General features: G+C 34.7%; 1 protein-coding gene across 1 annotated transcript in view; it reads left to right on the plus strand.

Annotated features, from left to right (window-relative positions):
* Positions 1–27,659, plus strand: part of ZDHHC17 (zinc finger DHHC-type palmitoyltransferase 17) — a 106,245-nt gene that overhangs the window by 71,267 nt on the left and 7,319 nt on the right. The window contains exons 9-14 of the mRNA XM_067697402.1: positions 12,563–12,705; positions 14,089–14,189; positions 21,212–21,336; positions 22,573–22,635; positions 26,241–26,334; positions 27,226–27,309. Of these exons, the coding sequence (XP_067553503.1) occupies positions 12,563–12,705; positions 14,089–14,189; positions 21,212–21,336; positions 22,573–22,635; positions 26,241–26,334; positions 27,226–27,309 (610 nt within the window). The remainder of the gene's footprint in view (positions 1–12,562; positions 12,706–14,088; positions 14,190–21,211; positions 21,337–22,572; positions 22,636–26,240; positions 26,335–27,225; positions 27,310–27,659) is intronic.

Genomic DNA, 27,659 nt, shown 5'->3' on the forward strand with positions numbered 1-27,659 from the left:
TTTACTTCTTCCTTTCCAATTTGGATTCCCTTTATTTCTTTTTCTTATCTCATTGCTGTGGCTAGGACTTCTAATACTGTGTTGAATAAAAGTAGAAGAGTGTGCATCCTTGTGTTGTTCCTGATCTTAAAGGAAATGCTTTCAGCTTTTCACCACTGAGTATGATGTTAGCTGTGGGTTTGTCATATATGGCCTTTTTTATGTTGAGGTATGTTTCCTTTTACCCACTTTGTTGAGAGTTTTTATCATAAATGGATGTTGAATTTTGTCAAAAGCTTTTTATGTATCTACTGAGATAATCATATGGTTTTTATTCTTCAGTTTGTTAATGTAGTATAGCATGCTGATTGATTGGCTGTTTGGGTGGCCCCAGATGGTGGGGGGGGCAGTGCTCAGAGATGGTGCCACCCAGCTGGAGGGTGGGCCAGTTTCTGGGTACTAATAGGCTAGAGGGAGGATTCTAAAAGGGTGCTTGCCCACCCTAGTGTTATTAGGGTAGAAGAAGTTTCCCAGAATGGCTGCTACCAGCTTTTGTATCAGCAGGGGTCTCTCATTTGCCTCCTGCCTCTCCAGAGGACTCTCCAAGATCAGCAAGTGGATCTGTTCCAGGCTTCTAACTGCTGCCTCTTTGTGCTGAGACTTGGAGCATCTCAGATTTTTCCAGGGTCCTTTAAGAGCAGAGTCTCTGTTTCCTGTAGCCCTCCAGCTCTCCTGAACATGGGTGCTGCTGGTTTCCAAAGCCAGGAATTCTGGGAGCTTTACTTCCTGGTGCAGGACCCGTTGACTGAGGAGTCCCACACGGGGCTCAGACCCCTTCTCCCTCATAGAGGAAAGGCCTCCACAATTGTGATATTTCTTCCATTTGTGGGTCACTGATCCTGGGGGTGTGAGCCCTGATTATACCATGTCTCCACCCCTCCTACCCATCTCATTGTGGTTCCGTCTTTATTTCTTTAGTTATGGAAAATCCTTTCTGCTAATCTAAAGGTCATTTTCCTAGAGAGTTGCTCTGTAAATAGTTGTAAAGTACTTGTATGCTGAAACATTTTAAATGCCAATGAAGGAAATCAAGGATGACCTAAATAAGTGGAGAGACATACTGTGTTCATGAACTGGAAGACAACTTAGTAAATATGTCAGTTGTCCCCAAATTAATATACAGGTTTAATGTAATTAAATAATTCCAGCAAAATTTTTTATTAGTATATACAAGATTATTCCAAAATTTATATGGAAAGACAGTAGACTTAGAATAGCTAAAACTATTTTGAAAAAGAGGAATCACTCTTTGCAGTTTTAAGACCTACTATATAGCTTCAGTAATCAAGACTGTGTAGTATTGCTGGAGGAATAAAATGATCAGTGGAACAAAATAGAGAGCCCAGAAGTAGAACCACAGAGGTATGCCCACTGACATTTGACAGATGTGTAAAAGCAATTCAATGGAGGAAAGACAGCCTTTTCACCAATTGATATTGGAGCATTTGGACATGCAAAGGCAAAAAAATAAACCTCTGCTCAAACCTCACACTGTATTAAAAAATTAACTCAAAACTGTTCAAGACTTAAATGTAAAATGTAAAACTGTAAAAATCTAGGGCTAGGCAAAGAGATTTGACACAAAAAGTATGATCCATAAAGGTAAAAATTGATCATTTGGATTTGGATCAAAATTTTAAACTTACATTCTATGAATGACCCTGTGATTAGAATGAAAAGGCATACTACAGACTGGGAGAAAGTATTTACAAGCCACATTTCCAACAAAGGACTAGTTTCCAAAATGTATTAAGAACTTTCAAAACTCAGCAGTGCAAAATCAATACAATTAGTAAATAGGCTAAACAAGAGATATTTTCACCAAAAAATATATAAAAATGGCAGATAAGCAGGTGAAAAGATCTTCAACATCATTTTAGTCATTAGGGAAATGCAAATTGAAACCACAGTGACTTACTATTTTATACCTGTCAGAATAACTAAATAAAAAGTTGCAACAACACCAAATGCTGATGAGGATGCCGAGAAACTCATCTGTTGCTGAAGAATATGTAAAAAAGTACAGCAACCTGGAGAACAGTTTGGAATTTTCTTTTAAAAAGCTTAACATGCAATACCATACAACCCAGAAACTGTACTCTTAAGTATTTATCCCAGAGAAATGGAACCTTATATTCACACAAAAATTTGTATGTGAATGTTTATAGCAGCTTTGTTCATAATAACCCAAAATAGAAACAACCCCAACGTCCTTCAGTGGGTGAATGATTAAACAAACTGACACATTCATGCCGTGGAGTATTCCTCAGCAATAAAAAGGAATGAACTAATGGTACGTACAATAACCCAATGAATATTTGGAGAATTCTATTATGAGTGAAAAGCCAATCCTATTAGGTTACATACTATATAATTCCATTTATATAAAATTCTTGAAATGACAAAATTATGGAAATGTAGAACACATTAGTAGTTGGCAGAGGTTAATATGGCAGTGAGGAGTAGGGTATGAGGGAAATTGCTATAAAAGGATGGAAATATTCCTTGTAGTGATGGAAATATTCTGTATCTTAATTGTGTCAGTGTCAATATCCTGGTTGTGATATTATACTACGCTTTTGCAAGATATTAGCCTTTTGGGAACTTTGGGTAATAAGTACTTGGGATCTGTCCACATTTTTTATTAAAACTGCGTGACCCACAGCTAACATCATACTCAATGGTGAAAAGCTGAAAGCATACCTTCTAAGGTTGGGAACAAGACAAGGATGCCCACTCTTGCCACTTTAATTCAACATGGTTTTGGAATTCCTAGCCACAGCAATCAGAGAAGAAGAAGAAATAAAATGAACCCAAATTGGAAAAGAAGAAGTAAAATTGTCACTGTTTTCAGATGACATTATGCTATACATAGAAAACCCTAAAGACGTTACCAGAGAACTACTAGCACTCATCAGTGAATTCAATAAGATTACTGGATACAAAATTAATATACAGAAATCTATTTCATTTCTATGCACTATCAACGAAATATCAAAAAGAGAAATTAAAGGAACAATCGCATTTACCATCACATCAAAAAAGAATAAAATACCTAGGAGTAAACCTACCTAAGGAGGCAAAACACCTGTACTCTAAAAACTATAAGATGCTAATGAAAGAAATTGAAGACGTCACAAACAGATGGAAAGGTATACCATGTTCTTGGATTGGAAGAATCAATATTGTTAAAATGACCATACTATCCAAGGCAGTCTACAGTTTCAACACAATCTCTATCAAATTACCAATGGCATTTTTCACAGAACTAGAACAAAAGATTTTTAAATTTGTATGGAGCCACAAAAGACCCAGAATAGCCAAAACAATCTTCAGAAAGAAAAACGGAGCTGGAGGAATCATGCTCCCTGACTTCAGACTATACTGCAAAGCTACAGTAATCGGAGATTCCAACCAAGCCGGGAACGTCAACAAGGGAAAAGAGAGAGCTTCTGAGACAAAGTTCGGGGTTAACCCATTGCTGTGGTGAGAGGCTTCAGTAAATCACAGCTGAAATACACTGGACAAACGTTGGTGATTCCCAGGAGTTAAGAAAACAGATGCAAAAGCAGAGAAAATTTTGTGATTTCTTCGTCTTTTCAGCACTGCAGTTATGTGTTCTAAGCATCTTCTGAAAGCTTCTTTGTAAATACTTTTAAAAGGCCAGAAAAATGTTAGTGTTGCTGCCTTAGATGTTCCAGTCTGCCTTCTGCCTTTCTCCGATGACTACACCATTACAATCGAAAGAAGAAAATTCCAGTCAAGAAGCCTTAGAGGGCAGACAGCAGAAGCAAGAAGAACTACAATCCTGCAGCCTGTGGAACAAAAACCACATTCACAGAAAGAGAGACAAGATGAAAAGGCAGAGGGCTATGTACCAGATGAAGGAACAAGATAAAACCCCAGAAAAAAACTAAATAAATTGGAGATAGGCAACCTTCCAGAAAAAAAATTCAGAATAATGATAGTGAAGATGATCCAGGACCTCGGAAAAAGAATGGAGGCAAAGATCGAGAAGATGCAAGAAATGTTTAACAAAGATCTAGAAGAATTAAAGAACAAACAAACAGAGATGAACAATACAATAACTGAAATGAAAACTACACTAGAAGGAATCAATAGCAGAATAACTGAGGCAGAAGAACGGATAAGTGAACTGGAAGACAGAATGGTGGAATTCACTGCTGCAGAAGAGAATAAAGAACAAAGAATGAAAAGAAATGAAGACAGCCTAAGAGACCTCTGGGACAACATTAAACATAACAAATTCGCATTATGGGGGGGTCCCAGAAGGAGAAGAGAGAGAAAGGACCGGAGAAAATATTTGAAAAGATTATAGTCAAAAACTTTCCTAACATAAGAAAGGAAATAGCCACCCAAGTCCAGGAGGCACAGAGAGTCCCATACAGGATAAACCCAAGGAGAAACACGCTGAGACACATAGTAACCAAATTTGCAAAAATTAAAGACAAAGAAAAATTATTGAAAGCAGCAAGGGAAAAATGGCAAATAACATACAAGGGAACGCCCATAAGATTAACAGCTGATTTCTCAGCAGAAACTCTCCAAGCCAGAAGGGAGTGGCATGACATATTTAAAGTGATGAAAGGGAAGAACCTACAAGCAAGATTACTCTACCCGGCAAGGATCTCATTCAGATTCGATGGAGAAATCAAAAGCTTTACAGACAAGCAAAAGCTAAGAGAATTCAGCACCACCAAACCAACTCTACAACAAATGTTAAAGGAACTTCTCTAAGTGGGAAACACAAGAGAAGAAAAGGACCTACAAAAACAAACTCAAAACAATTAAGAAAATGGTCATAGGAACATAAATATCGATAATTACCTTAAACGTGAATGGATTAAATGCTCCAACCAAAAGACACAGGGTCACTGAATGGATATAAAAACAAGACGCATATATACGCTGTCTACAAGAGACCCACTTCAGACCTAGGGACACATACAGACTGAAAGTGAAGGGATGGAAAAAGCTACTCCATGCAAATGGAAATCAAAAGAAAGCTGGAGTACCAGTACTCATATCAGGTAAAATAAACTTTAAAATAAAGAATGTTACAAGAGGGAAAGAAGGACACTACATAATGATCAAGGGATCAATCCAAGAAGAAGATATAACAATTATATGCACCCAACATAGGAGCACCTCAATATATAAGGTAACTGCTAACAGCTCTAAAAGAGGGAATCAACAGTAACACAACACTAGTGGGGGACTTTAACACCTCACACCAATGGACATATCATCCAAACAGAAAATTAATAAGGAAATAGAAGCTTTAAATGACACAATAGACCAGATAGATTTAATTGATATTTATAGGACATCCCATCCCAAAACAGCAGATTACACTTTCTTCTCAAGTGCACACGGAACATTCTCCAGAATAGATCACATCTTGGGTCACAAATCAAGCCTCAGTAAATTTAAGAAAATTGAAATCATATCAAGCATCTTTTCTGACCACAACACTATGAGATTAGAAGTCAATTATAGGGGAAAAAAACGTAAAAAACACAAACACATGGAGGCTAAACAATACATTACTAAATAACCAAGAGATCGCTGAAGAAATCAAAGAGGAAATCAAAAAATACCTAGAGACAAATGACAATGAAAACACAATGATCCAAAGCCCTTGGGATGCAGCAAAAGCAGTTCTAAGAGGGAAGTTTATAGCAATACAAGCCTAGCTCAAGAAACAAGAAACATCTCAAATAAACAATCTAACGTTACACCTAAAGGAACTAGAGAAAGAAGAACAAACAAAACCCAAAGTTAGTAGAGGGAAAGAATTCATAAAGATCAGAGCAGAAATAAATGGAATAGAAACAAAACAATAGCAAAGATCCATAAAACTAAAAGCTGGTTCTTTGAGAAGTTAAGCAAAATTGATAAACCATTAGCCACACTCATCAAGAAAAAGAGGGAGAGGACTCAAATCAATAAAATTAGAAAGGAAAAAGGAGAACTTACAACAGATACCACAGAAATACAAAGCATCCTAAGAGACTACTACAAGCAGCTCTATGCCAACAAAATGGACAGCTTGGAAGAAATGGACAAATTCTTAGAAAGGTATAACCTTCCAAGACTGAACCAGGAAGAAAAAGCAAATATGAACAGACCAAACACAAGTAGTGAAATTGAAACTGTGATTAAAAATCTTCCAACAAACAAAAGCCCGGACCAGATGGCTTCACAGGTGATTTCTGTGAAACATTTAGAGAAGAGCTAACATCCATCCTTCCCAAACTCTTCCAAAAATTTGCAGAGTAAGAAACACTCCCAAACTCATTCTGTGAGGCCATCATCACCCTGATACCAAGACCAGACAAAGATACTACAAAAAAAGAAAATTACAGACCAATATCACTGATGAATATAGATGCAAAAATCCTCAACAAAATACTAGCAAACAGAATCCAGCAATACATTAAAAGGATCATACACCATGATCAAGTGGGGTTTATCCCAGGATTGCAAGGAATCTTCAGTATATGCAAATCAATCAATGTGACACACCATATTAACAAACTGAAGAATAAAAACCATATGATTATCTCACTAGATGCAGAAAAAGCTTTTGACAAAATTCAACACCGATTTATGATAAAAACTCTCCAGAAAGTGGGCATACAGGGAGCCAACCTCAACATAATAAAGGCCATATACAACAAACCCACATCAAATACCTGTCTCAATGGTGAAAAACTGTAAGCATTTCCTTTGAGATCAGGAACAAGACAAGGATGTCCGCTCTCACGGCTATTATTCAACATAGTTTTGGAAGTCCTAGCCACGGCAATCAGAGACGAAAAAGAAATAAAAGGAATCCAAATTGGAAAAGAAGTAAAACTGTCACTGTTTGCAGATGACATGATACTATACATAGAGAATCCTAAAGATGCCACCAGAAAACTACTAGAGCTAATTAATGAATCAGGTAAAGTTGCAGGATACAAAATTAATGCACAGAAATCTCTTGCATTCCTATACACTAATGTTGAGAAATTAAGGAAACGCTCCCATTTACCACTGCAACAAAAAGAATAAAATACCTAGGAATAAATCTACCTAGGCAGACAGAAGACCTGTATGCAGAAAACTATAAGACACTTATGAAAGAAATTAAAGATGATACAAACAGATGGAGAGATATACCGTGTTCTTGGATTGGAAGAATCAACATTGTGAAAATGACTCTACTACCCAAAGCAATCTACAGATTCAATGCAATCCCTATCAGATTACCAATGGCACTTTTACAGAACTAGAAGAAAAAATCTTAAAATTTGTATGGAGACACAAAAGGCCCCGAATAACCAAAGCAGTCGTGAGGGAAAAAAACGGAGCTGGAGGAATTAGACTCCCTGACTTCAGACTATACTACAAAGCTGCAGTAATCAAGACAATATGGTACTGGCACAAAAACAGAGATATAGATCAATGGAATAGGTTAGAAAGCCCAGAGATAAACCCATGCAACTGTGGTCAACTAATCTATGACAAAGGAGGCAAGGATATACAGTGGAGAAAAGACAGTCTCTTCAAGAAGTGGTACTTGGAAAACTGGACAGCTACATGTAAAAGAAAGAAATTAGAACACTCTCTAACACCATACACAAAAATAAACTCAAAATGTATTAGAGACCTAAATGTAAGACTGGACACTATAAAACTCTTAGAGGAAAACATAGGAAGAACACTCTTTGACATAAATCACAGCAAGATCTTTGTTGATCCACCTCTTAGAGTAATGGAAATAAAAAGAAAAATAAACAAATGAGCCCTAATGAAACTTAAAAGCTTTGGCAAAGCAACGGAGACTACAAGCAAGACGAAAAGACATCCCTCAGAATGGGAGAAAATATTTGCAAACGGACAAAGCATTAATCTCCAAAATATATAAACAGCTCATGCAGCTCAATATTAAAAAAACAACCCAATCAGAAAAGGGCAGAAGACCTAAATAGACATTTCTCCAAAGAAGACATACAGATGGCCAAGAAGCACATGAATAGCTGCTCAACATCACTAATTATTAGAGAAATGCAAATCAAAACTACAATGAGGTATCACCTCACCCCAGTTAGAATGGCCATCATCAGAAAATCTACAAACAACAAATGCTAGAGAGGGTATGGAGAAAAGGGAACCCTCTTGGGAATGTAAATTGATAAACCACTATAGAGAACAGTATGGAGGTTCCTTCAAAAACTAAAAATAGAATTACCATATGACCCAGCAATCCCACTACTGAGTGTATACCCAGAGAAAACCATAATTCAAAAAGACACGTGCACCCCATTGTTCATTGCAGCAGTATTTACAGCAGCCAGTTCGTGGAAGCAACCTAAATGCCCAACAAGAGACGAATGGATAAAGAAGATGTGGTAAATATATACAATTGAATATTACTCAGCCATAAAAAAGAACGAATTGGGTCATTTGTAGAGACATGGATGAATCTAGGGACTGTCATACAGAGTGAAGTAAGTCAGAAAGAGAAAAACAGATATTGTATATTAACACATATATGTGGAACCTAGAGAAATGGTACGGATGAACTGGTTTGCAGGGTAGAAATTGAGACACACATGTAGGGAACAAACGTATGGACACCAAGGGGGAAAGTGGCAGAGGCGGGTGGTGCTGTTGCTGTGATGAATTGGGAGATTGGGATTGACATATATACACTAATATGTAAATATGGATAACTAATAAGAACCTGCTGTATAAAAAAGAAAAACAGCTACAGTAATCAAAACAGTATGGTATTGGCACAAAAGCAGATTGTATAGATCAATGGAACAAGATAGAAAGCTCAGAAATAAACCCATGCACTTATGGTCAATTAATCTACGACAAAGGAGGCAAGAATATACAATGGAGAAAGGACAGTCTCTTCAGTAAGTGGTGCTGGGAAAACTGGATACCTACAGGTAAAAAGAACAAACATTCTGTAACACCATATCAAAAAATAAACTCAAAATGGATTAAAGACCTAAATGTAAAACTGGATACTATAGTACTCCTAGAGGAGAACATAAGCCGAACACTCTTTGACATAAATCATAGCAATATTTTTTTGGCTCTGTCTCCTAGAGTAGTGGCAATACAAAAATAAACAATTGAGACCTAATTAAGCTTAAAAGCTTTTGCAAAGGAAACCATAAACAAAAAAAGACAACCTGCAGAATTGGAGAAAATATTTGCAAGTGATGCTACCGACAAGCGATTAATTTCCAAAATATACAAACAACTCACACAGCTTAATATCAAAAAAACAAACAACCCAATGAAAATATGGGCAGAAGACCTAAATAGACATTTCTCCAAATAAGACATACACATGGCCATCAGGCACGTGAAAAGATGCTCAACATAGCTAATTATTAGAGAAATGCAAATCAAAATTACAGTGCGGTATCACCTCACACCAGAATGGCCATCAATAAAAAGTCTACAAACAATAAATGCTGGAGAGGGTATGGAGAAAAAGGAACCCTCCTACACTGTTGGTGAGAATGTAAATTGGTGCAGCTACTGTGGAGAACAGTATGGAGGTTCCTTACAAAACTGAAAATAGAATTACCATGTGATCCAAGAATCCCACTCCTGGACATATATCGGGATAAAACTCTAATCTGAAAAGATACGTGCACCCCAATTTTCATAGCAGCACTGTTTACAATAGCCAAGACATGGAAGCAACCTAAAGAAGATGTGGTATATATACACAATGGAATATTACTCAGCCATAAACAAGAATGAAATAATGCCATTTGCTGCAACATGGATGGACCTAGAAATCATATTAAGTGAAGTAAGTCAGAGACAAATATCATATATCACTTATATGTGGAATCTTAAAAAATGATATAAATGAACTTATTTGCAAAACAGAAATAGACTCACAGACATAGAAAACAAACTTATTGTTACCAGAAGGGATAACAGGGGGTAGGGGGAGATAAATTAGGAGTTTGGGATTAACATATACACACTACTAAGTATAAAACAGATAAACAGCAAGGACCTACTATATAGCACAGGGAACTGTATTCAATGTCTTGTAATAGCCTATAATTGAAAAGAATCTGTAAAAGAATATGTATATATATTCTTTTATATGTATGACTGAGTCACTTTGCTGTACACCTGAAGCTAACACAACATTGTAAATTAACTGTACATCAGTTTAAAAAATGGATTTAAAAAACTGCACGTGGGGCCTCCCTGGTGGCGCAGTGGTTGAGAGTCCGCCTGCCAATGCAGGGGACACGGGTTCGTGCCCCGGCCTGGGAAGATCCCACATGCCGTGGAGGGGCTAGGCCTGTGAGCCATGGCCGCTGAGCCTGCGTGTCCGGAGCCTGTGCTCCGCAATGGGAGAGGCCACAACAGTGAGAGGCCCACGTACCACAAAAAAAAACAAAAACAAAAAAAACCCTGCATGTGAATCTACAATTATTTCAAAATAAAAAGTTTAATTAAAAAATAGATTACTGAATTGTAGAATCTGGGTGGTGGATATACAGATATTCACTATAAAATGCTTTCAAATTTACTATATATTAGAAACGTTCTGTAATGAAATATACAAGAAAATAGATTTTTCATGTCTACAAATGCAGCGCATCACCATTACATCTTTACAGTATTATAATGCGTATATTAAATGACAGCTTGAAATAAATCCAGAAATCACACACATCAGTATTTAACCAGGTGAAATGAGCCTATATTCACACAAAAAATTATATGTGAGAGCTTATGATGTCTTTATTTACAGTCAGAAACTGGAAACAAGCTTAATGCCTCAGCTGGGGAATGGATAACCAGACTGTGACACATCCTGTAATGGAATATACTCAGCATTAAAAAGGAACTTACTACTAATACACGTAACAATATGGATGAATGTCAAATGCATTTGCTAAGTGAAAGAAGCCAGATTTAAAAGACTGCATTCAGTATGACTCCTTTTATGTGACATTCCTGCAAAGGAAAAAGTAAAAAGACAGATATCAGACTAGTGGTTGCCAGGGCTTGGGCCTGGTGGCAGAAGGTATTTCAGGGCTTGATGGGACTGTTCTGTGTCTTGATATTCATGCTTGTTACACAACTGTGTATATTCATCAAAACTCAGAGAACTGTACACAAAAAAGGGTGAATTTCACTGTATGTAAATTGTCTTAATTTTTAATAATGAAAAAGTGTGGCCATTAATAATGAAAAATATGGCCATCGCTAAGGGAGAACAAGTGTCTTGACTAAAAACAAACCAAGTTAAAGATAATTTTAGAAAATACTTTTTCAAATGACACATGTCCACCTTCTCTCCCACCAATACCCACCCTTAGTCATACACTCTCTCCTCCCAGTTGTAAACTTTCTCTAATGTCTTGATATGGAATTCACACATAATAGAGATGAAGAAACAAACTGGAAGGGTGTTATTTCACTACAGCATAAAATTAAACTCTGAAGTCAATATGTTTAATTATAAGTCTAAGTTAAAATTACACAATTAGTTCAGAAAATGAATTACAGTGGCTGAATTGGGGAAGACATGGTCATTTATATGAAAAAGTATTTATTTCAGTAGAAGCCAATGGCATGAAAGGTGTGCTAAAAATAAAAGAGGCATAATATAATATATTCTTGGCCTTCAGAAAGGTAAATATTCAATGATGAGAGTAATATTTACACTCTGAACTTTGTTGGATCACAGCTGGAATATCTTATATAGTTTTGTCACTTAAGGTAACTCGAGAGACTTAACAGCTGCTTGTAAGTTTGTGAAGGACTGTTATGTAGGAGTGGCAGTAGACTTTGTGTTGTTGTGAAGATACCAGGGAAGCAGGCAGGTTTTATACTTATGAGTATTTCTAACAGACCAGTACAAAAGTGAAATGGTACTATGTCTGAAATATTAAGCACTCTGCTTTGATATGTGTTCAGAGGCACATCGTTTCCATTCTGTGGTCTCTGGGACCCTGTAGATTGATTTTATTCTTTATCTTACTTTAAGGTTTTAATATACTGTTTATATGTATTATTAATATCTTCTCCAGGCTAAGCATACTCAGGTTTCCTTATCTGATATAGCTGTTGGACCTTCAGTCATTCTGGTTGCCCTTGTCTCCTTAGTTATCAATGCTTTTGTTAAAATGGGGTGGTATTTTCATGAACTGTTTTCTAGCCTGTCCACGTGTTGGCAGGTGGTACTGCTGTCTTCTATATCTGACTATCTAGACCCAGTCCTATAACTTCTATTCTCATTTTCTACAGTTTTAACCAAGAACTTTTAAATTGTTTATTTAATACCTCTTTCTAGAAAACAGAGACTAGCACCTTAAATAGTATCTGTACATAGTAGATATATTTGAATGAATAATTTCACCCCTGTTCTATGTTTTCACACAGGTAACAGTGATTCACATTGAGGTTACTTGAAACATGCAAAAGTTTCTCTCTTTTTTTTTCTGTACAGGAATTTCGGCAGAAAGTAATGCTGGGAACTCCTTTCCTAGTTATTTGGCTGGTTGGGTTTATAGCAGACCTAAATATTGATTCTTGGCTCATTAAAGGGCTAATGTATGGTGGCGTTTGGGCTACAGTACAGTTTCTTTCAAAGTAAGTGTGTTGTTTTTAGCTATATTTTTAACTGGACATGTAAGAATATAGTTTGGACCTAGCTATATAAAATTAATGTTTTGTATATTTAGAACACTGCCTTTATATAACTTGTTTGATCTTAATTTAATGTTAAAGAATTTTTGGCAGATTTATATCTGAAATCTTTAACATTTTTAACATTGTTGTTAAAAATGACTCTAAAGGTACTTCCAGTGACAAGGTCTAACATATAATTTTTAAGGCTAAAATGCAGCTTTAAGACATTTCAGTAGAAGTAGACTCAAGTTTGTTGAACTCTAAATGTAATATACATTGCTTATTTCTGGGTAACTATAATGCTTGAGCTTACCTTTCCATAGGAATTATATTTTCTTTGATCATAGGCAGCGTGCAAGAAAGATTTGATTTTAGCACAAGGTAGAGTCTAAGCATATGAAGTAACGCTCAGTTTTGTTTTGTTTTAAAATTTTCTCTTTCTCCTTTTTTATTTAAACATTGTGATCATGCCCTTTTCTTCTTATCCCTAGATCCTATTCCCCTAAAGTGGCCCATCCAGCAAACTAGGCAGGCATTTATGATCCAGAACTTCCCACCTAATTTCTATTCCTTTAGTACCTTGTTTTCACCAGAATTTCAAAAGAGAGTTCTAAAAATAATTCAGAGAGAGATGAGAATGGCTGGTAATGCACTAATGTGGTAACTCTCAGGAAGAGGCTTAATTCTAGGTACTTAATCTCATTTTAGTGTTTCTAGGCACTCCAAGGGGTAGTGTAGGTAGGAATTCACCAATACTCCCTACTTAGTGTACATGGATGGTTGATCCTGCTTATGTTTAATAAAATTTATCAGTATTTATTTTTCCTGAATTCTGTAAACAATGACCTTTAATTCCTCCAAGTTAGCCAGTTCATTCTCTTTGAGAAGATGTGCTGAAAGCTTAGTGGGAATGTGTAGGTAAGGAGAAGTAATGATGAAACATAGAGAAAAACTTGGGGATTGCTTTGCGCTCATTTGTTCAAATTATGTCTTTGGTGGGTAATATGCTGGGTGATAGATAGAGTTACTATATATACTAAAGTGAGTTATTGATTTAAGAGAATAGGAATACAGTGAAATTCTAAAGTTGAAAAGTACATAGAATATAATTTTAATTCTGATGAATTAAAAGTAGCTTAAGACTCTTGCTGAGTCATTCAGCTGTGCACTCATTTCTTATTGAATATTATGAAAACAGTATGGATACTTAAGCATCCTGGATTTCTGGGTTTTGTTAAGAGTATACTATACAGAATATATGTGATTTTCATTTAAATAAATAAATATTCTTTTTTACGATGAAATATGGAGTTCAAATTCGATAAAACTTCTTGTGTTTTACAGATCCTTTTTTGATCATTCGATGCATAGTGCATTGCCCCTTGGAATATATTTGGCAACCAAATTCTGGATGTATGTGACGTGGTTCTTCTGGTTTTGGAATGATATCCTTTGGTTATAAAGGTCTTAGTTTAATAATAATTTAACATAAGAGCTGAACTACTCACGACGTGCTACAGTAAAACAGTATTCCTAGAAAAATAAGTATGAACTAATGTATTGTTTTTAAATGTTTCATATTTAATAAATTGCTTTTCAAAGCTGCTTTTAATAATATCAGTAATAATAATAATAGTGACCATTTATTGATTTTTTAAAGGGCATTTTCTTAAATACTTTGTGCTCCATTTAGTATACATCCTATACGTTAGTACTGTTGTCTCCATTTTATAGATGAGACAATTTAGGCTTAAATAGGGTAAGCAGTTATTCTTGCCCAAGGTCACACAGCTAGTCTCTAATAAAGCAGGGTAGAAACACATATTTGTCTTATTCTATAACACTTACTCTGAACCTTTCTACTGAACTGTGATTTCCATGTTTTAGTGTCAAATTATTTTCTCTAAATATTTTATTATTATCACAACTTACTATTTTGCTGTGATAGGTAACAGTTTTCTCTTTTGCTTCATGAAAAACATGTAATGCTGTATCTTCAAATGTTGCTAACTTCAGCATATTATTTCAATGTACTATACTTTTAAAAAGTAATATAATTTGAAATTGTAAATGTGTGTATATGTGTGAGATTCAGATCTCACATCTCAAGAAGTCAGATTCACATCTCAAGAAATAAGGACAATGTCAATTTTTGATATTTTTAATAGAAAAAAATCAACCAGTAAGACAGTCTGTTTTATTATAATAAAGGTACATGTTTCATAAATGTCTTAATCATTTTTCAAGACATTGCTATAAAAAGTATATAAGATTTTAAATGGTATGAATTATTCAGTGACTTTTAACTGTTCTGAACAATATTAATTAATAGCTGGTTTCACTTCACAGTGTTACATGTTTTAATATTGCACTCTTTTTAAGTTGTCTTGTGTATTAGACAAAAGCAAAATATGCTAATTTTCTTTGTGAAATGGAGCCTCAGAATTGTAACTACACTTCTAATTCTTATATTTTCACAGCATTGTAGGATTACCTTTAGAAAGTATAGTACTTTTAAATACTTTCTTAGCATAGTGTCTACTGAAAATTTTCCATGTGGCAGTTTTCACTAGCTCATTCTAGGCTTGTATTATACTTTGATATAAAAATTGTTCTTCAGGGATTTATTAAGCATTAGAACTATCTTATTGGAACATTTAATGTGTAAAACATATCTGCTCATTTTCAGTACCTCATTATTTTAAATTTATAAAAAAGCACTGACCTCTGAAATGACTTCAGTATTCCAGACATATTTTCTAACTTTGCTTCCTAAATTGGACAGTAAATTTTATGTTCAAGAAAAAAAGTCAGATTCACATCTCAAAATAATTTTAGACTGTTGCTGTACTCTTATTAATCTGTTTGGATGTAAGTAGAGAAAAACAGGATAATTAGTAAAGTACCAAATAATGAAAACTTTATGCCAGAGAGTTTTATATAGTCTGTGTATAAAGACTTGTGCCTAGGAACATCAGATGGCACTTAAGCGCTTGGAGACCATTTTAAACAGCAAAATCACCAAAAGAAGCACACAAATGCTAAACAAGAAGGCAGAGCATTGCCTCATGTAACTCAGCGGGGAATGTGTGCATAGGGCAACTCATATTTCTTGCTGCTTTGCACATACAAATGACTGCAAAAGCACTGTCAATATTGATTTTGGAGTTACAAATAAATTCTAGCTCGTAGGCATGAGGATCAACTGTATAAAAGTTATTTTAGTTCTCATAATATGTTACCCAACTTAAGTGCTTTTGTGGTGGTAATGAGTATTATATTGATGTAAACCATTTGTTATAATAAATTATTTTTCTTTTTTACTATTCATTAGATAAGTATTACCCCATATACATGTTATATTTGTTTAGTGACTTTCTGGTTTATAGTTCTTTCAGATATGTTGTTTTACTTGGTTCTCAGAACAATCCTTTGAGATTAAAAAAATAAATCACACAAATCGTAATGCTATTTTCTAACTGATGGAAAAATTGAGGTTCAGAGAAGTTGTATGTCTTGCTCAGAGTTACATAGCTAGGTAATTATCGAGAGTCTGATATAGAACCCAGCTCTTTGACCTGATACAGTATGTCTTCAAATGCCCTATTTTCTACTCTGAACATAATTTTTAAGTTCCTAAACCTTCTTAGAAAGCAATTTAGCAACCTGTAGAAAGGGCCTTTGATCTGTTAATTATTTATAAGTAAATAATAAGAGATAAGATCAAAGATTTATTTACAAGGATATTTATCATAGTACCATTTACAATATAATAGGGAAAAAATGGAAATAACCTAAATGTCCAACCTGAATAGGAGGAAAGATTTTTCAGTTATGTGACATATGGTACAGGATAAAATAGCCATTAAAATGCTTTTCTAAGACTTAGTGATATGGGCTCATACTTAGAATATAACAAATGAAAAAATACTAAATTGTATTTACAGAGAGATTCTAATTTTAAAACGTGCAAAAGATAAGAGCCGGAAGTGAGTACATGTAATTTTAGCTGTGGTTATTTCTGGGTGTGAGATTTGTGAGTGATTTTCTTGTGCTTTTATTTATTTGAAAATTTTGTTCATTGACCATACTTCATTTATAATAATCAAACAACTCTAAAATTCACTGTGGTAAACAGTAGAGTCTACTGTTTATTGTGTTGGCAACACTTTTGAAATAACTTATTAGGAATTTTATATCTAAAAATAATTATTTTTCAATCAGGTCTTCAGCTTCTTAAACCAAAGGTGGGTGTGAGAAACTTATGGAACCTGGATCATTACATATGTAAAAATGAAAACAGTGCAGAATTATCATTTTCACCATTCTTTCCTGTGCATTTTCCTCTTGAGCATTTTTTCCTGTAGTTTACTCTTAGGACTTCTTCAGTTTTACATGTATCTCTGCTAGTTTCCTTCTCATATTTTCTAAGCTTTTTAATCCCTATCTTTAGGTATCCAGTCATCACCTGTGAATTCCAACAATACTGCTATAAGTATTCTTGTATATCTTTTTTTTGTGCACATGTGCAGGTTTCTGTGAAGTCATTAAAGATACTCTTACAAAAGTTCTTAGTTCACATGTGTTTGACTACTGTGTGTAACGAATGATGTGACGGGAGAGGTCAGTGTCTTCCTTTTTGCTCATTAGAGAACTCATTGCTCCAACACACTCTTTCCTCACTCAGTTGCAGTATCAACCTCGATATTTATCAAGTTTCCTGTACTCTATTTGGTTTATTGATCTGTGTGCCTTACCAGTACTGTATTATCATATTACTGTAGCTTTATTCTTAACTCATGATATCTGGTAGGCCAAGTTTCCCAACTTTTTGTTTCTCAGGAATATCTTACCTCTTTTTAGCCCTTCGCTCTTCTACTTAAATTTTTAAAAATCAGCTCCTTAAGTTCCATGGGAAGCCTAATGCAATTTTGATTGAAATTCTATTTAAGCTATAGAATAATTTAGAGAAAAATGACTTCTTTCTGATATTTAGATCTTTGCTATTTCAGAATATCCTAGAGTGGGTGGCTTAAACAACAAAAATTAATTTCCTCACAGTTCTGGATCAGGATGCCTGCACGGTTGTGTTCAGGTGAGGGCTCTCTTCCCGACTTACAGACAGTCACCTTCTCCCTGTGTCCTCACATGGCAGGAAGAGAGTGAGAGAGATCTCTTCTTTCCTCTTCTTATACAGCCACAGTCCTGTTGGGTTAGGGCCCCACCCTTATGACCTCATTTAACCTAATTATCTCCTAAAGAGCCTATCTCCAGGTACAGTCACATTATAAGTTAGGGCTTCAACATATGAATTTGGAAGAGGGGAGACACGATTCAGTCCATAGCAGAAGTCCAGGGTGGGATTGATAAGAATTCTGACTTTGTCTTTTCATCCACATTTCCCATACTACTAATACAGATGGAGGTGGGATTAAGAACTACCCCAGGCGGCCTGTCTCACCAGAATCATCTTCTTTCCTTGACCTCCAGTTTGAACTTTATGGTATAGTGTGGCTTGTCCTCTTTCCAAAGTTGTTGCTTGCATTTTGTGGATCACTTGGTTGGTTTGATTGACTGTTTTTGGTTCATTTTGGGGGTATTATGGTAAGTTAGAGCTGTAGTTCACAGCAGGCATCAAAATAACATCCAAGTAGATTAAAGAGTTAAATGGAAAAAGAAGATTCCATAAACATTTAAATGAAAACGTTGATGACAAGTATTTGTTTTATTTCTAATTGGAGGAATGTTTAAGCATAAAAACAAATACAAATTAAGAATAAAATAGTGCTTCTCTTGCTTCTAAATTCGCAGCTCTTTTCCTTTACTCAATGCTAGTGCAAACATAGTGATCAACAAATATGTATTGCTAGTGGGGTTGTAAATTGGTGTATCTTTCTGTAAATAATCTGATGGTATAAAAATATATATCAAGCAATAAAAATGTTCATACCCAAAGATATTGTTCCCATAATATTTAATGACCCAGGGTATACTGCAGAGCACTTTGGAGAGGCAGAATAGCATAGGTAGTAAGAGCCTAGCTCGTAATACCAGCTCCACCTCTAATCCATTCTTTAATCTTAGACTGCTTAATTAACCTCTGCCTCAGTTTTATCATGGGGATAGCAGCAGGCTTTATCATAGGGTTTTTGTGCAGCCTAAATAAATGGCTTGTAGTCAGTGATAAATTTTATTAATGTTAATAAATACACAATGATCTCAATTATGATTAAAAGTGCAGAATACCAAAAATAAAAGGAGTTATCTCTGGGTTGTGGAGTTATTGTTTTTGTCTTTATGCTTTTTAGTGTTTTCTAACTTTCATTAGGAAAAAAGGTTTACAAAAAACAGCCATACCAAAAAATTATTTCTGTTAAATGTTTTAAATTAACTGCACTGATCTATTGCTAAAGCTAAGTTTAAACTACCATTTGAAGATATCTAATCTCTTTCCCTTTAAAAAAGCAAAGAAATTCTTTAAGTTCATCTGATATTTAATTCCTGAATACCCCTTTCAAACCTGTAGTCATTTACTGAGCTGCTAGTTAGCTCCCTGCAAATTTAATCCAGGCTGTAAGAACCTGACCTATATATACTTATATGTTAGCACTTTTTGAAACTGTTATAATAAGATACTGCCCTGAAAAATGCCACAGTTCAGCATTCATTGCACATACATTTATCCAGCTTTATTCTTAAGCGAATTTTGCTGTTGGAAGAGCTGAAAATTTGACTTTCTGTTTATTCTCTTCTGGCTGTACCCATGGATTTTGGGGAATAAGGATGGTGAAAGTTGGGAATAAATAGGGGACTGGAGAAAGAGAAATCACTTTTATATATGGCAGGTGATATTAACTACTCTTTCTTCTTCCTTTCTTTCCTCTTGTATTTTAAGTAGTTGTTTAGTGTTTTCATATTTACCACACAAATATAGGATTGTTTCATTCATGAAGCTGTTCTTTCTTTCTTTCTTTTTTTTTTGGTACGTGGGCCTTTCACTGTTGTGGCCTCTCCCGTTGTGGAGCACAGGCTCGGGACGCGCAGGCCCAGCGGCCATGGCTCACGGGCCTAGCCGCTCCGCGGCATGTGGGATCTTCCTGGACCGGGGCACGAACCCGTGTCCCCTGCATCGGCAGGCAGACTCTCAACCACAGTGCCATCAGGGAAGCCTGAAGCTGTGCTTTCTTACCTGTGCTTCATAAGAAATGTAGAGTGTGTATATATGATAATGTCCAAATGTCTTAACAGAATGTTTGTATGATACTTGTACTACATAAAATCTTTTTTTTTTTTTTTTTGGCCGCACCCTGTGGCTTGTGGGATCTTAGTTTCCTGACCACGGATTGAACCCAGGCCCTCGGCAGTGAGAGTGAGGAGTCCTAACCGCTGGACCGCCAGGGAATTCCCAGCCTAACATTTTATTAAATCTTTTGGTTTTTTTTTTTTTTTACATGTACATGGGGGCCTTCATAAATAATGAAGAAGTGACCAGAGTAGGAATCTTTATGCCTTTTAGCAAAGAAATGATACATTTGTGAAGAAATGACAAGCCAGAGGGTTTGAGCGAGGGGCAGTCAGTTATGGGGATGTGACTAGGAGCTGTGTGGGGAGACTAGTGGAAGAGAAGGGTTAGTGCAGTCAGTATGTGAACACAGGTCCCTGTCTGTCAGTGTCCTTCCCAGGCTTTGGTGATGAGGCCTTTCCTTTCTTCTCTGGTACAGGGAAGGCACCATTCTCGTGGGAAATTTTGTGGATAGCTTTTGTACCTACGTAAAATCTTGAAAATGGTATGTTTTGTGTCCCAAAAATGTGTTGCTCTAGCAACATTGCTTTATTTCTCCCAGTGTTATTGAAAATAGTCTTTGATCCTTCACTTATAAGTGCCTAGTACATTTCTTATATTTTCATTAGGTAGAAAAATGTAAACATAGAAACTGTTTCTGTTTTAAGCAGGTTTATAAGTACCTTTTCTAAAATTAAGGCCACCTTGAATGTGGGCAAAAATGGCAACGGAGAGAATGTAAAAACAATCTTTTAAATATATGGGTATGGTATCTAAGTGTTTGGTAGATTTTAATGCATATAGATAAAATATTAATAATATGCTAATTACTTTCAACATGAGAAGTCCCTTCATTTTTGTCAAAAGAAATAATGATCATTTAAAAATAATGTATTCACTGACTTTTCAAAAGTGTCAGATAACCCTACATGATTTAAAGTTTATAAAAAATTCACATTTTTATTTTTTATACTTATTTATGAGCAGAATGGGAAATGTATTTATTTTGATGTAATAGGTAGACTAACATGTATAGATGTAATCTATTTTGATGTAATAAATAAACCATCTTGTATTTTTTTGGAGATTTTTGTGTGTATGTGTGATACAATTTTACAGATTATAAGTTTACCTATAATAATAACTAGTTTTCATTGCTTCTTTAGATTCCTTAACTTTAGGTACATCTCAACTTTTTATTTATCCATCTTCCATTCCTTGTCAATAGTATTGCACTTTTCTACAATTTTGGAAAATCTTGGAAATCAGATCCAGGGATTATTAAAGCTACAGAGGAACAAAAGAAAAAGGTAGCAAGATACAATCTAACTAGTCACTTGTGTTTTATTGCCAGATTATCAGTATTTTTAGCAGATAATAGAGTACAAAAAAGGAAACTAGAAATTTCAAACCAAACTGAGATTATGTGTAGTTGGTGCTCACCTTTGGTGTTCTTGTGATGCCAGTCCTTACAGTTCCATGACATTTTAAAATTTCATCTTTCTCTCCTTTATAAGGATTATGATTGTTTTGAGGGACAAATAACAGTAGTTTACACATCTCTGTAAACCTTTAGCAAATAAATATGCATTCAGTAAATGTTTGTTAAATGACTGTAAATTAGAAGGCCACTAAACTGGTTGATAGTGTAGATATATTGTTCTAATAACTGAAATGTTTGTATATATGATCCAGGGCACCCCTCATCTATAGCTGAGGTACGTAGGAAACTGAATTTATAATCCAAAGATGTCACGGTAAGTAGAGAATTGGATTAGAAGCAATTAGATCATTTTAAGAGCTGTTTAATCCAGTTTCTGAAAACAGAACAAATCCTGATGAATTATTTCCTATCCACATGGATTAAAACACTAGTAGGTTCTTACGGTCTTATCTTCCCCTTTCTAGGCTGCATAAAGAGTGCTACCCTTATGTTCCAGTATTCTTTAGACATTACTGGTTATTGATTTGCCAGGTTTTCTTAGTCATAATCCAGTTCTGAAGATTCAGTTCTTTATTGGACTTAGGTTTACATTCATCCCTTAATCATCAAAACCTTATAGAGACTAGTTCTTAGGATAGGTCATTTAGTTTTATTCTCAGAGAAATATTCCCATAACTAAATTTAGGGTTGCTTTTTCATATATCCAAGAAATAAAATTCCTGTATTCATATTATAATGAAATAGCAGAAGTAAGCGAAGAGATTTTATTATCTTTAGCTGAAAACATTGGTTAATTAAAAATGAGCATTGTGTTTGCTGCTACTCATATATTTATTTTTATTGAAGTATAGTTGATTTTCAGTGTCGTGTTATTTTCAGGTGTACAGCACAGTGATTCAGTTATACATATATATATTTTTTCTGTTTCATATTCTTTTCCCTTATAGGTTATTACAAAATATTGAGTATAGTTCCCTGTGCTATGCAGCTGGTCCTTGTTGGTTATCTATTTTATATTTAGTAGTGTGTATTGATACTCATATTGATGGCACAATAGTTGGTATTGTTCTGTTTTGAATAATTTTTTTTTTTTAATTCACAGACAATAGTTGAACTTGCAGAGACAGGAAGTCTGGACCTCAGTATATTCTGCAGTACATGTTTGGTAATATTTTTTTCTTTATTCTTCCCTCTCTCCTCTTCCCCTACCAGTGGCATAGCATAGAGAGTTTGGGAAACCAGGACAGTTTCTTTCACTGAGCACATTTCTTGACCCACCCCTGCAAAATGCCTTTTAGATCATGGTACAGGAAGAAAGATGGTGAAAAGATGTCTCCTTTCCAATGTCCTTATTCCCCCGATGGTAGACCTTAACTACACTTCTGATTCAGTGGTGCCATTCATTTGTATTCATTCTTATTCTCTTTTTCTCTCTTAAAATGTAATTCAACAAATAAAAAACTAAGTAATAAAAGTATTTAAAATCAAAAGTTTACTGTGATTCCCTAATATACTGTTATCCTAATTACATTTTAAGAAAATTTATTCTTACATTTAAAGGTCACAGTGGGAAATTATTAGATAACTTTTAAGACAACATGGCCTCTAAACTGGTTCAATTAGAGCAGTTATCCGTCTGTATTAGAGTGTTTATTCAACTTAGAGCACTATTTTATCATTGATATTAAACATTGTCATATTCAACCAGGTCATAGATAAAGCTATATATGAAATTAAATGGCATTTACTTATGGAATCAGATATAGTGATACTGACATTGTTTTATTACTATAGACATCTAATTTCTATAGAATAATACTGTTTTGTGTTTTAATGATTTTCTGCTTAATTTTTATAATTAGTTCTTGTGGAAAATATACAGACTGCCGCAGTGGTTAAACCATATTTCTCTACATGGAAATGGAAATATCCCCAAATCATGCTTGAAACTAAATGCCCTTTTATACTTTTAAGTTATACACTACAACTGAACTAATATCTTAACAGTTGAATAATAATAAAATAATTAACTTAGTTTAGGATTCTGGAATGAGTTTTTGAAACTAAGCTCTACTTCTACAGATTCTTTTAAGTTGTTTCACTTAACCAAACAGTTGTTTGGTTGTTTGTTTCTTTGACCTAACAGTTATGATTTTGGATGTTCAAAATATATACTGCTTTACTCTTGGTAACAACTTTAGGGTACTGACTGATTCTTTTGTATTTTCAAGCATGCTTTAAAAAGGCTTTTGTTTCTGTGCTTTACAATAGGTAATTTACAGAATTGTATTCTTAACATTTAGGACATTTTTATACTCTACTATTCTGTGAAAATATAATTCTGTTCCACAAAGTCAGGTATACATTGCTGATATCCTTGCCATATAGCAAACAGGTTGTTGTTTTTTTTTTTAACACTTTATAGGCTACGCATTTAATCAATTATACCAAATTGTCTTTCAAACATTGTATATGTGCTTTTAGCAGTACACTCAAAGCAAGCAGTGGTACATGTCATGAATAGTTAGACAACTTCGCTAGAGAATTTTCTTTCCATCCTGAACATTGGGGTTAAAAGTATGGTCAGAAGTAAAACAATAACTTTCCATTTTGATAGGAAGACAAACATTTGGTAAACAGTTCAATTAAATTAGTTGGATGGTTCTTCAGGACTGATACAGATTCTTGGGTCAGCTGCCTACCACTGCTGTTGTTTTCTTATCCTGGTGTGGTTGTCATTTGGGGTCAGCAGTCTTTTCTATAGACAGTTCAATGCAGAGGCCCTTCTTAATTGGGAAATATGAATTTAAGAGTTGATTCTCTTCAGTTTCCTTGTGCATGAGGTACTTGAGAATACCTGATAAGAAGCCTTTCATCTAGGTTGGAGACAGTCCTTTAAATGGTACTTATTCCAGTATGCATAACCCCTTGGTTATAGATCATGGGGCACCTGATCTTCATCCAAAGATAGATTACAGTGATCAGCTTCAGAAACAAGCTTAGGATATCTTCTTAATAACTCAGTTAAGCTTTACAATAACATAACATAGTAACAAAGAGCCATTTGGGAAGAGAGTTTTAGACAGTAAATACTGACCTCAATTAACAAAACTAGAATTTAACATCTATTGAAACATAATCTTTTCTGTCTAAAAGTACCCCCATTTTTATCAGATATAGCCAAATTATGATTGTAGAAAGAATATCCCAAGTGGAAAACACATTTTCTAACCATTTCTTTTTTCATTGTGAGGGCATCAGTCTTGCAGTCAGCAAACAGGTTCTTTATATAGAGTTGCTCAATACAGTTTCATTATTAAGTAAATATCTGATGGTAAGAACAAGACTTTCTCTCATCATAGCATAAACATTTTATTATATATTATGTTATCATAAGCTGCATAATTCTGGATAGATAATTTGTTATTGTAAAATAAAGAGCTTGTTCTATTATAAAATGATTCAAATTGACAGAGGTATTTGTCATTATATGGGTATCTTTACTTTGAAAAATACACAGACACATGTAGATAAGAATTTTCTAAAAATGAATTGCTCTGTAAGTGAACTACGGCAACTGTTGTGTTTAGGAGGCTTGTGTCAGTTTTTGTGCAGAATTCATTGACAGCTGTTGCCCAGAGGGGAGACTTAGCTGAGAGTTGGAAGTAAGGATAAAATTTGTTTGATATATCCTACTTCTTTCTGCTAATAGGTTTAGTCTCATATCTGTGGTGAAGAATGACTTAGCCTTTTCTTGGGTCCACAGATTTTTTAATACATGTAAGAACCGCATAGTGCACCTATGCCTTTTTCTTAGTACCTCAGAATAGTGTGTAATTTATGCAAACTGTTGGGGAAATGTTAGTGCTTTTATTGAAACACCAATAAAGGATATTTGTTTCTAGCAAGGGTTAATAACTGTAGCTCTTGTCATGTATCCAGCATTGGGACTAGCAGCTCTTTGAAGATCGCCAATGAGTTCTTGTATTCACTTGGTTGCTTTAGAGTAATGTAGAGAAAAACATTTCATAACACTTAAAACATCATAAACATGAGTTTTTTATTGCCTGTGAAGACCTGAAGAATGTATTTTATGTTTTTTAAAACAAACAGGGACTGCCTAAACTTCTTAAGCATGTTGTACTTTCTTAGATAAGGTCGTGCAGTTCAGCAGAGGAAGTGCTGTACCTTAATCTGAGATCTCAGATTTCTTTCACTAAAAGAAAGACGTGTACACTTACTGGGATTTTTTGCTGGATTTGTAAACTTTGGGAAACATTTTATTAATGATGCGAATTTTAAAAGCTCTCTTTTATTTACTTCTAAATTGACCTTCCTTTTACTAAGGAACCAGTTTCATTTTATTAAGCAACAACCAGTATTATGACCATTAATTGCAATACATTTTCATTAAGAAGCCTGAAGAGTGATATTTGAGGAATTTGAGGGCTGTGAATTAAATATAGTACCATTCATTGCAACAGCAGATTGATCTTTGATTCTTAATTATTTTTGTGAATTGATGGTTCTGCCCTGTCTTAGGAATTTATATTTTAGAGTAGACTTATCCTCTTCATCTTTGTTGTTGCAGTTGAAATTTTATTAAACAAAAGTGATTTTTGTTTGGTTCTATTCCTTTGGAAACCTTGGTATAATCCTTTTCAAAAAATACCGGGGTTTTTTCATATTGTATTTTGAGAAAATAAAATGTTCGGCTTTCCTCTCTTAGGTATAGTGCCTTTCATAATCTTTTAACATGCCTGTTAACAGATACGGAAACCAGTGAGGTCCAAACATTGTGGTGTGTGCAACCGCTGTATTGCAAAATTCGACCATCATTGCCCATGGGTGGGCAATTGTGTAGGTAAGTTTTATGAGTAATTTCTAAATATATTGTTCATTTAAATTACTCTAGGCAACTAATGAAGTACAATATTAAAGTAGGTGTAGAAGGTTCATTCTAGCACCCTACAATACCCCTCGTTCCCCCAATTATTTTCTGAGTGCCAAAACATCAACTCAGTTGTAAGAGAGAGGGGAAAAGACATCATAAAATCAGTGTCTAGAAAAGATTGATATAATTTCTCTATCAATTCTCTCTGGTGCCTACTCTTTCCTATTTTCTCCATTGGATAACAGTGAAATCAATAAGGGGGCAGATTGTGTTGTTTTTTAGTTAAACTAAAGAAAGTAAGGCAATAAAAAATATTTAAAGGTTGTTATGTACAGAGGCAGAGAAGAATGACAGATAAGAACTCTACATATCTCAGTGTTCAAGAATGGCATAGTCTGAGGAAATGAACTAAGTGGTCTGAGACGTGGCCCTGGAGATTTTATGAGAGGACAGCAGGGAAACATTACAAAGATTGTATGACTATGTTGGGGAGAAGCCTTTAAAAAGTAGGATTTTAAAGTTTATAAAACTAAAGATAAAATAGGATTATTTAAACCTCAAGGCAAATAGTAGAATTAAAGCTCAAACTTGTGATTTATTTGGTTCATTAAGACTCTTTTGAATGAATATCATTGCAGTCACTACATCTTTGTGTGTCATTATAAGCATTCTTTTATTTTAACAATTTTATTAAAACATTTATTTTCTTGAAGAACATTTTGTAAAATAAATAATGTATGTGATTATTGTCCAAGGTGTATCTCACTTTTCATGGAATTTCGCCACCCCTACCTCACCCCTAGGTGTATTTCCAGTTGTTTTTTCTTAGCTAAAAAAAATCGCTTCTGTTTTGTTCTTTAGGTGCAGGCAACCATAGATACTTTATGGGCTACCTATTCTTCTTGCTTTTTATGATCTGCTGGATGATTTATGGTTGTATTTCTTGTGAGTACAATTAGTTTTTTATCTTCTTAAAACACGTGTTTGCATACTCATGCTTTACCATATTAACAAAAAATATGATAATGACAAATGTGTTTTAACTAAAAATTATGGTTTGGGGCACCTCACTACAATGAAGCATAGAGAAAAAATAGATATAGAACTGTCAAACATGTTCAACATAGAGTATAAGAAACAGAATTATCAGTTAATTATCTTTTAATAGGCTTTGAAAAGCTTCTGGGTAAAAAACACCAACATTTTTCACATCACATGCTTGCTTTACTCTAGTAGTTTATAGATTTTGTGATTGTGCTAGTTGCTCTTTCTTACCAAACAGCTGGGAAAATATA

The sequence above is a fragment of the Pseudorca crassidens genome, chromosome 11 (genome assembly GCF_039906515.1).
Source record: "Pseudorca crassidens isolate mPseCra1 chromosome 11, mPseCra1.hap1, whole genome shotgun sequence".
In the NCBI taxonomy this organism is placed as follows: Eukaryota; Metazoa; Chordata; class Mammalia; order Artiodactyla; family Delphinidae; genus Pseudorca; species Pseudorca crassidens.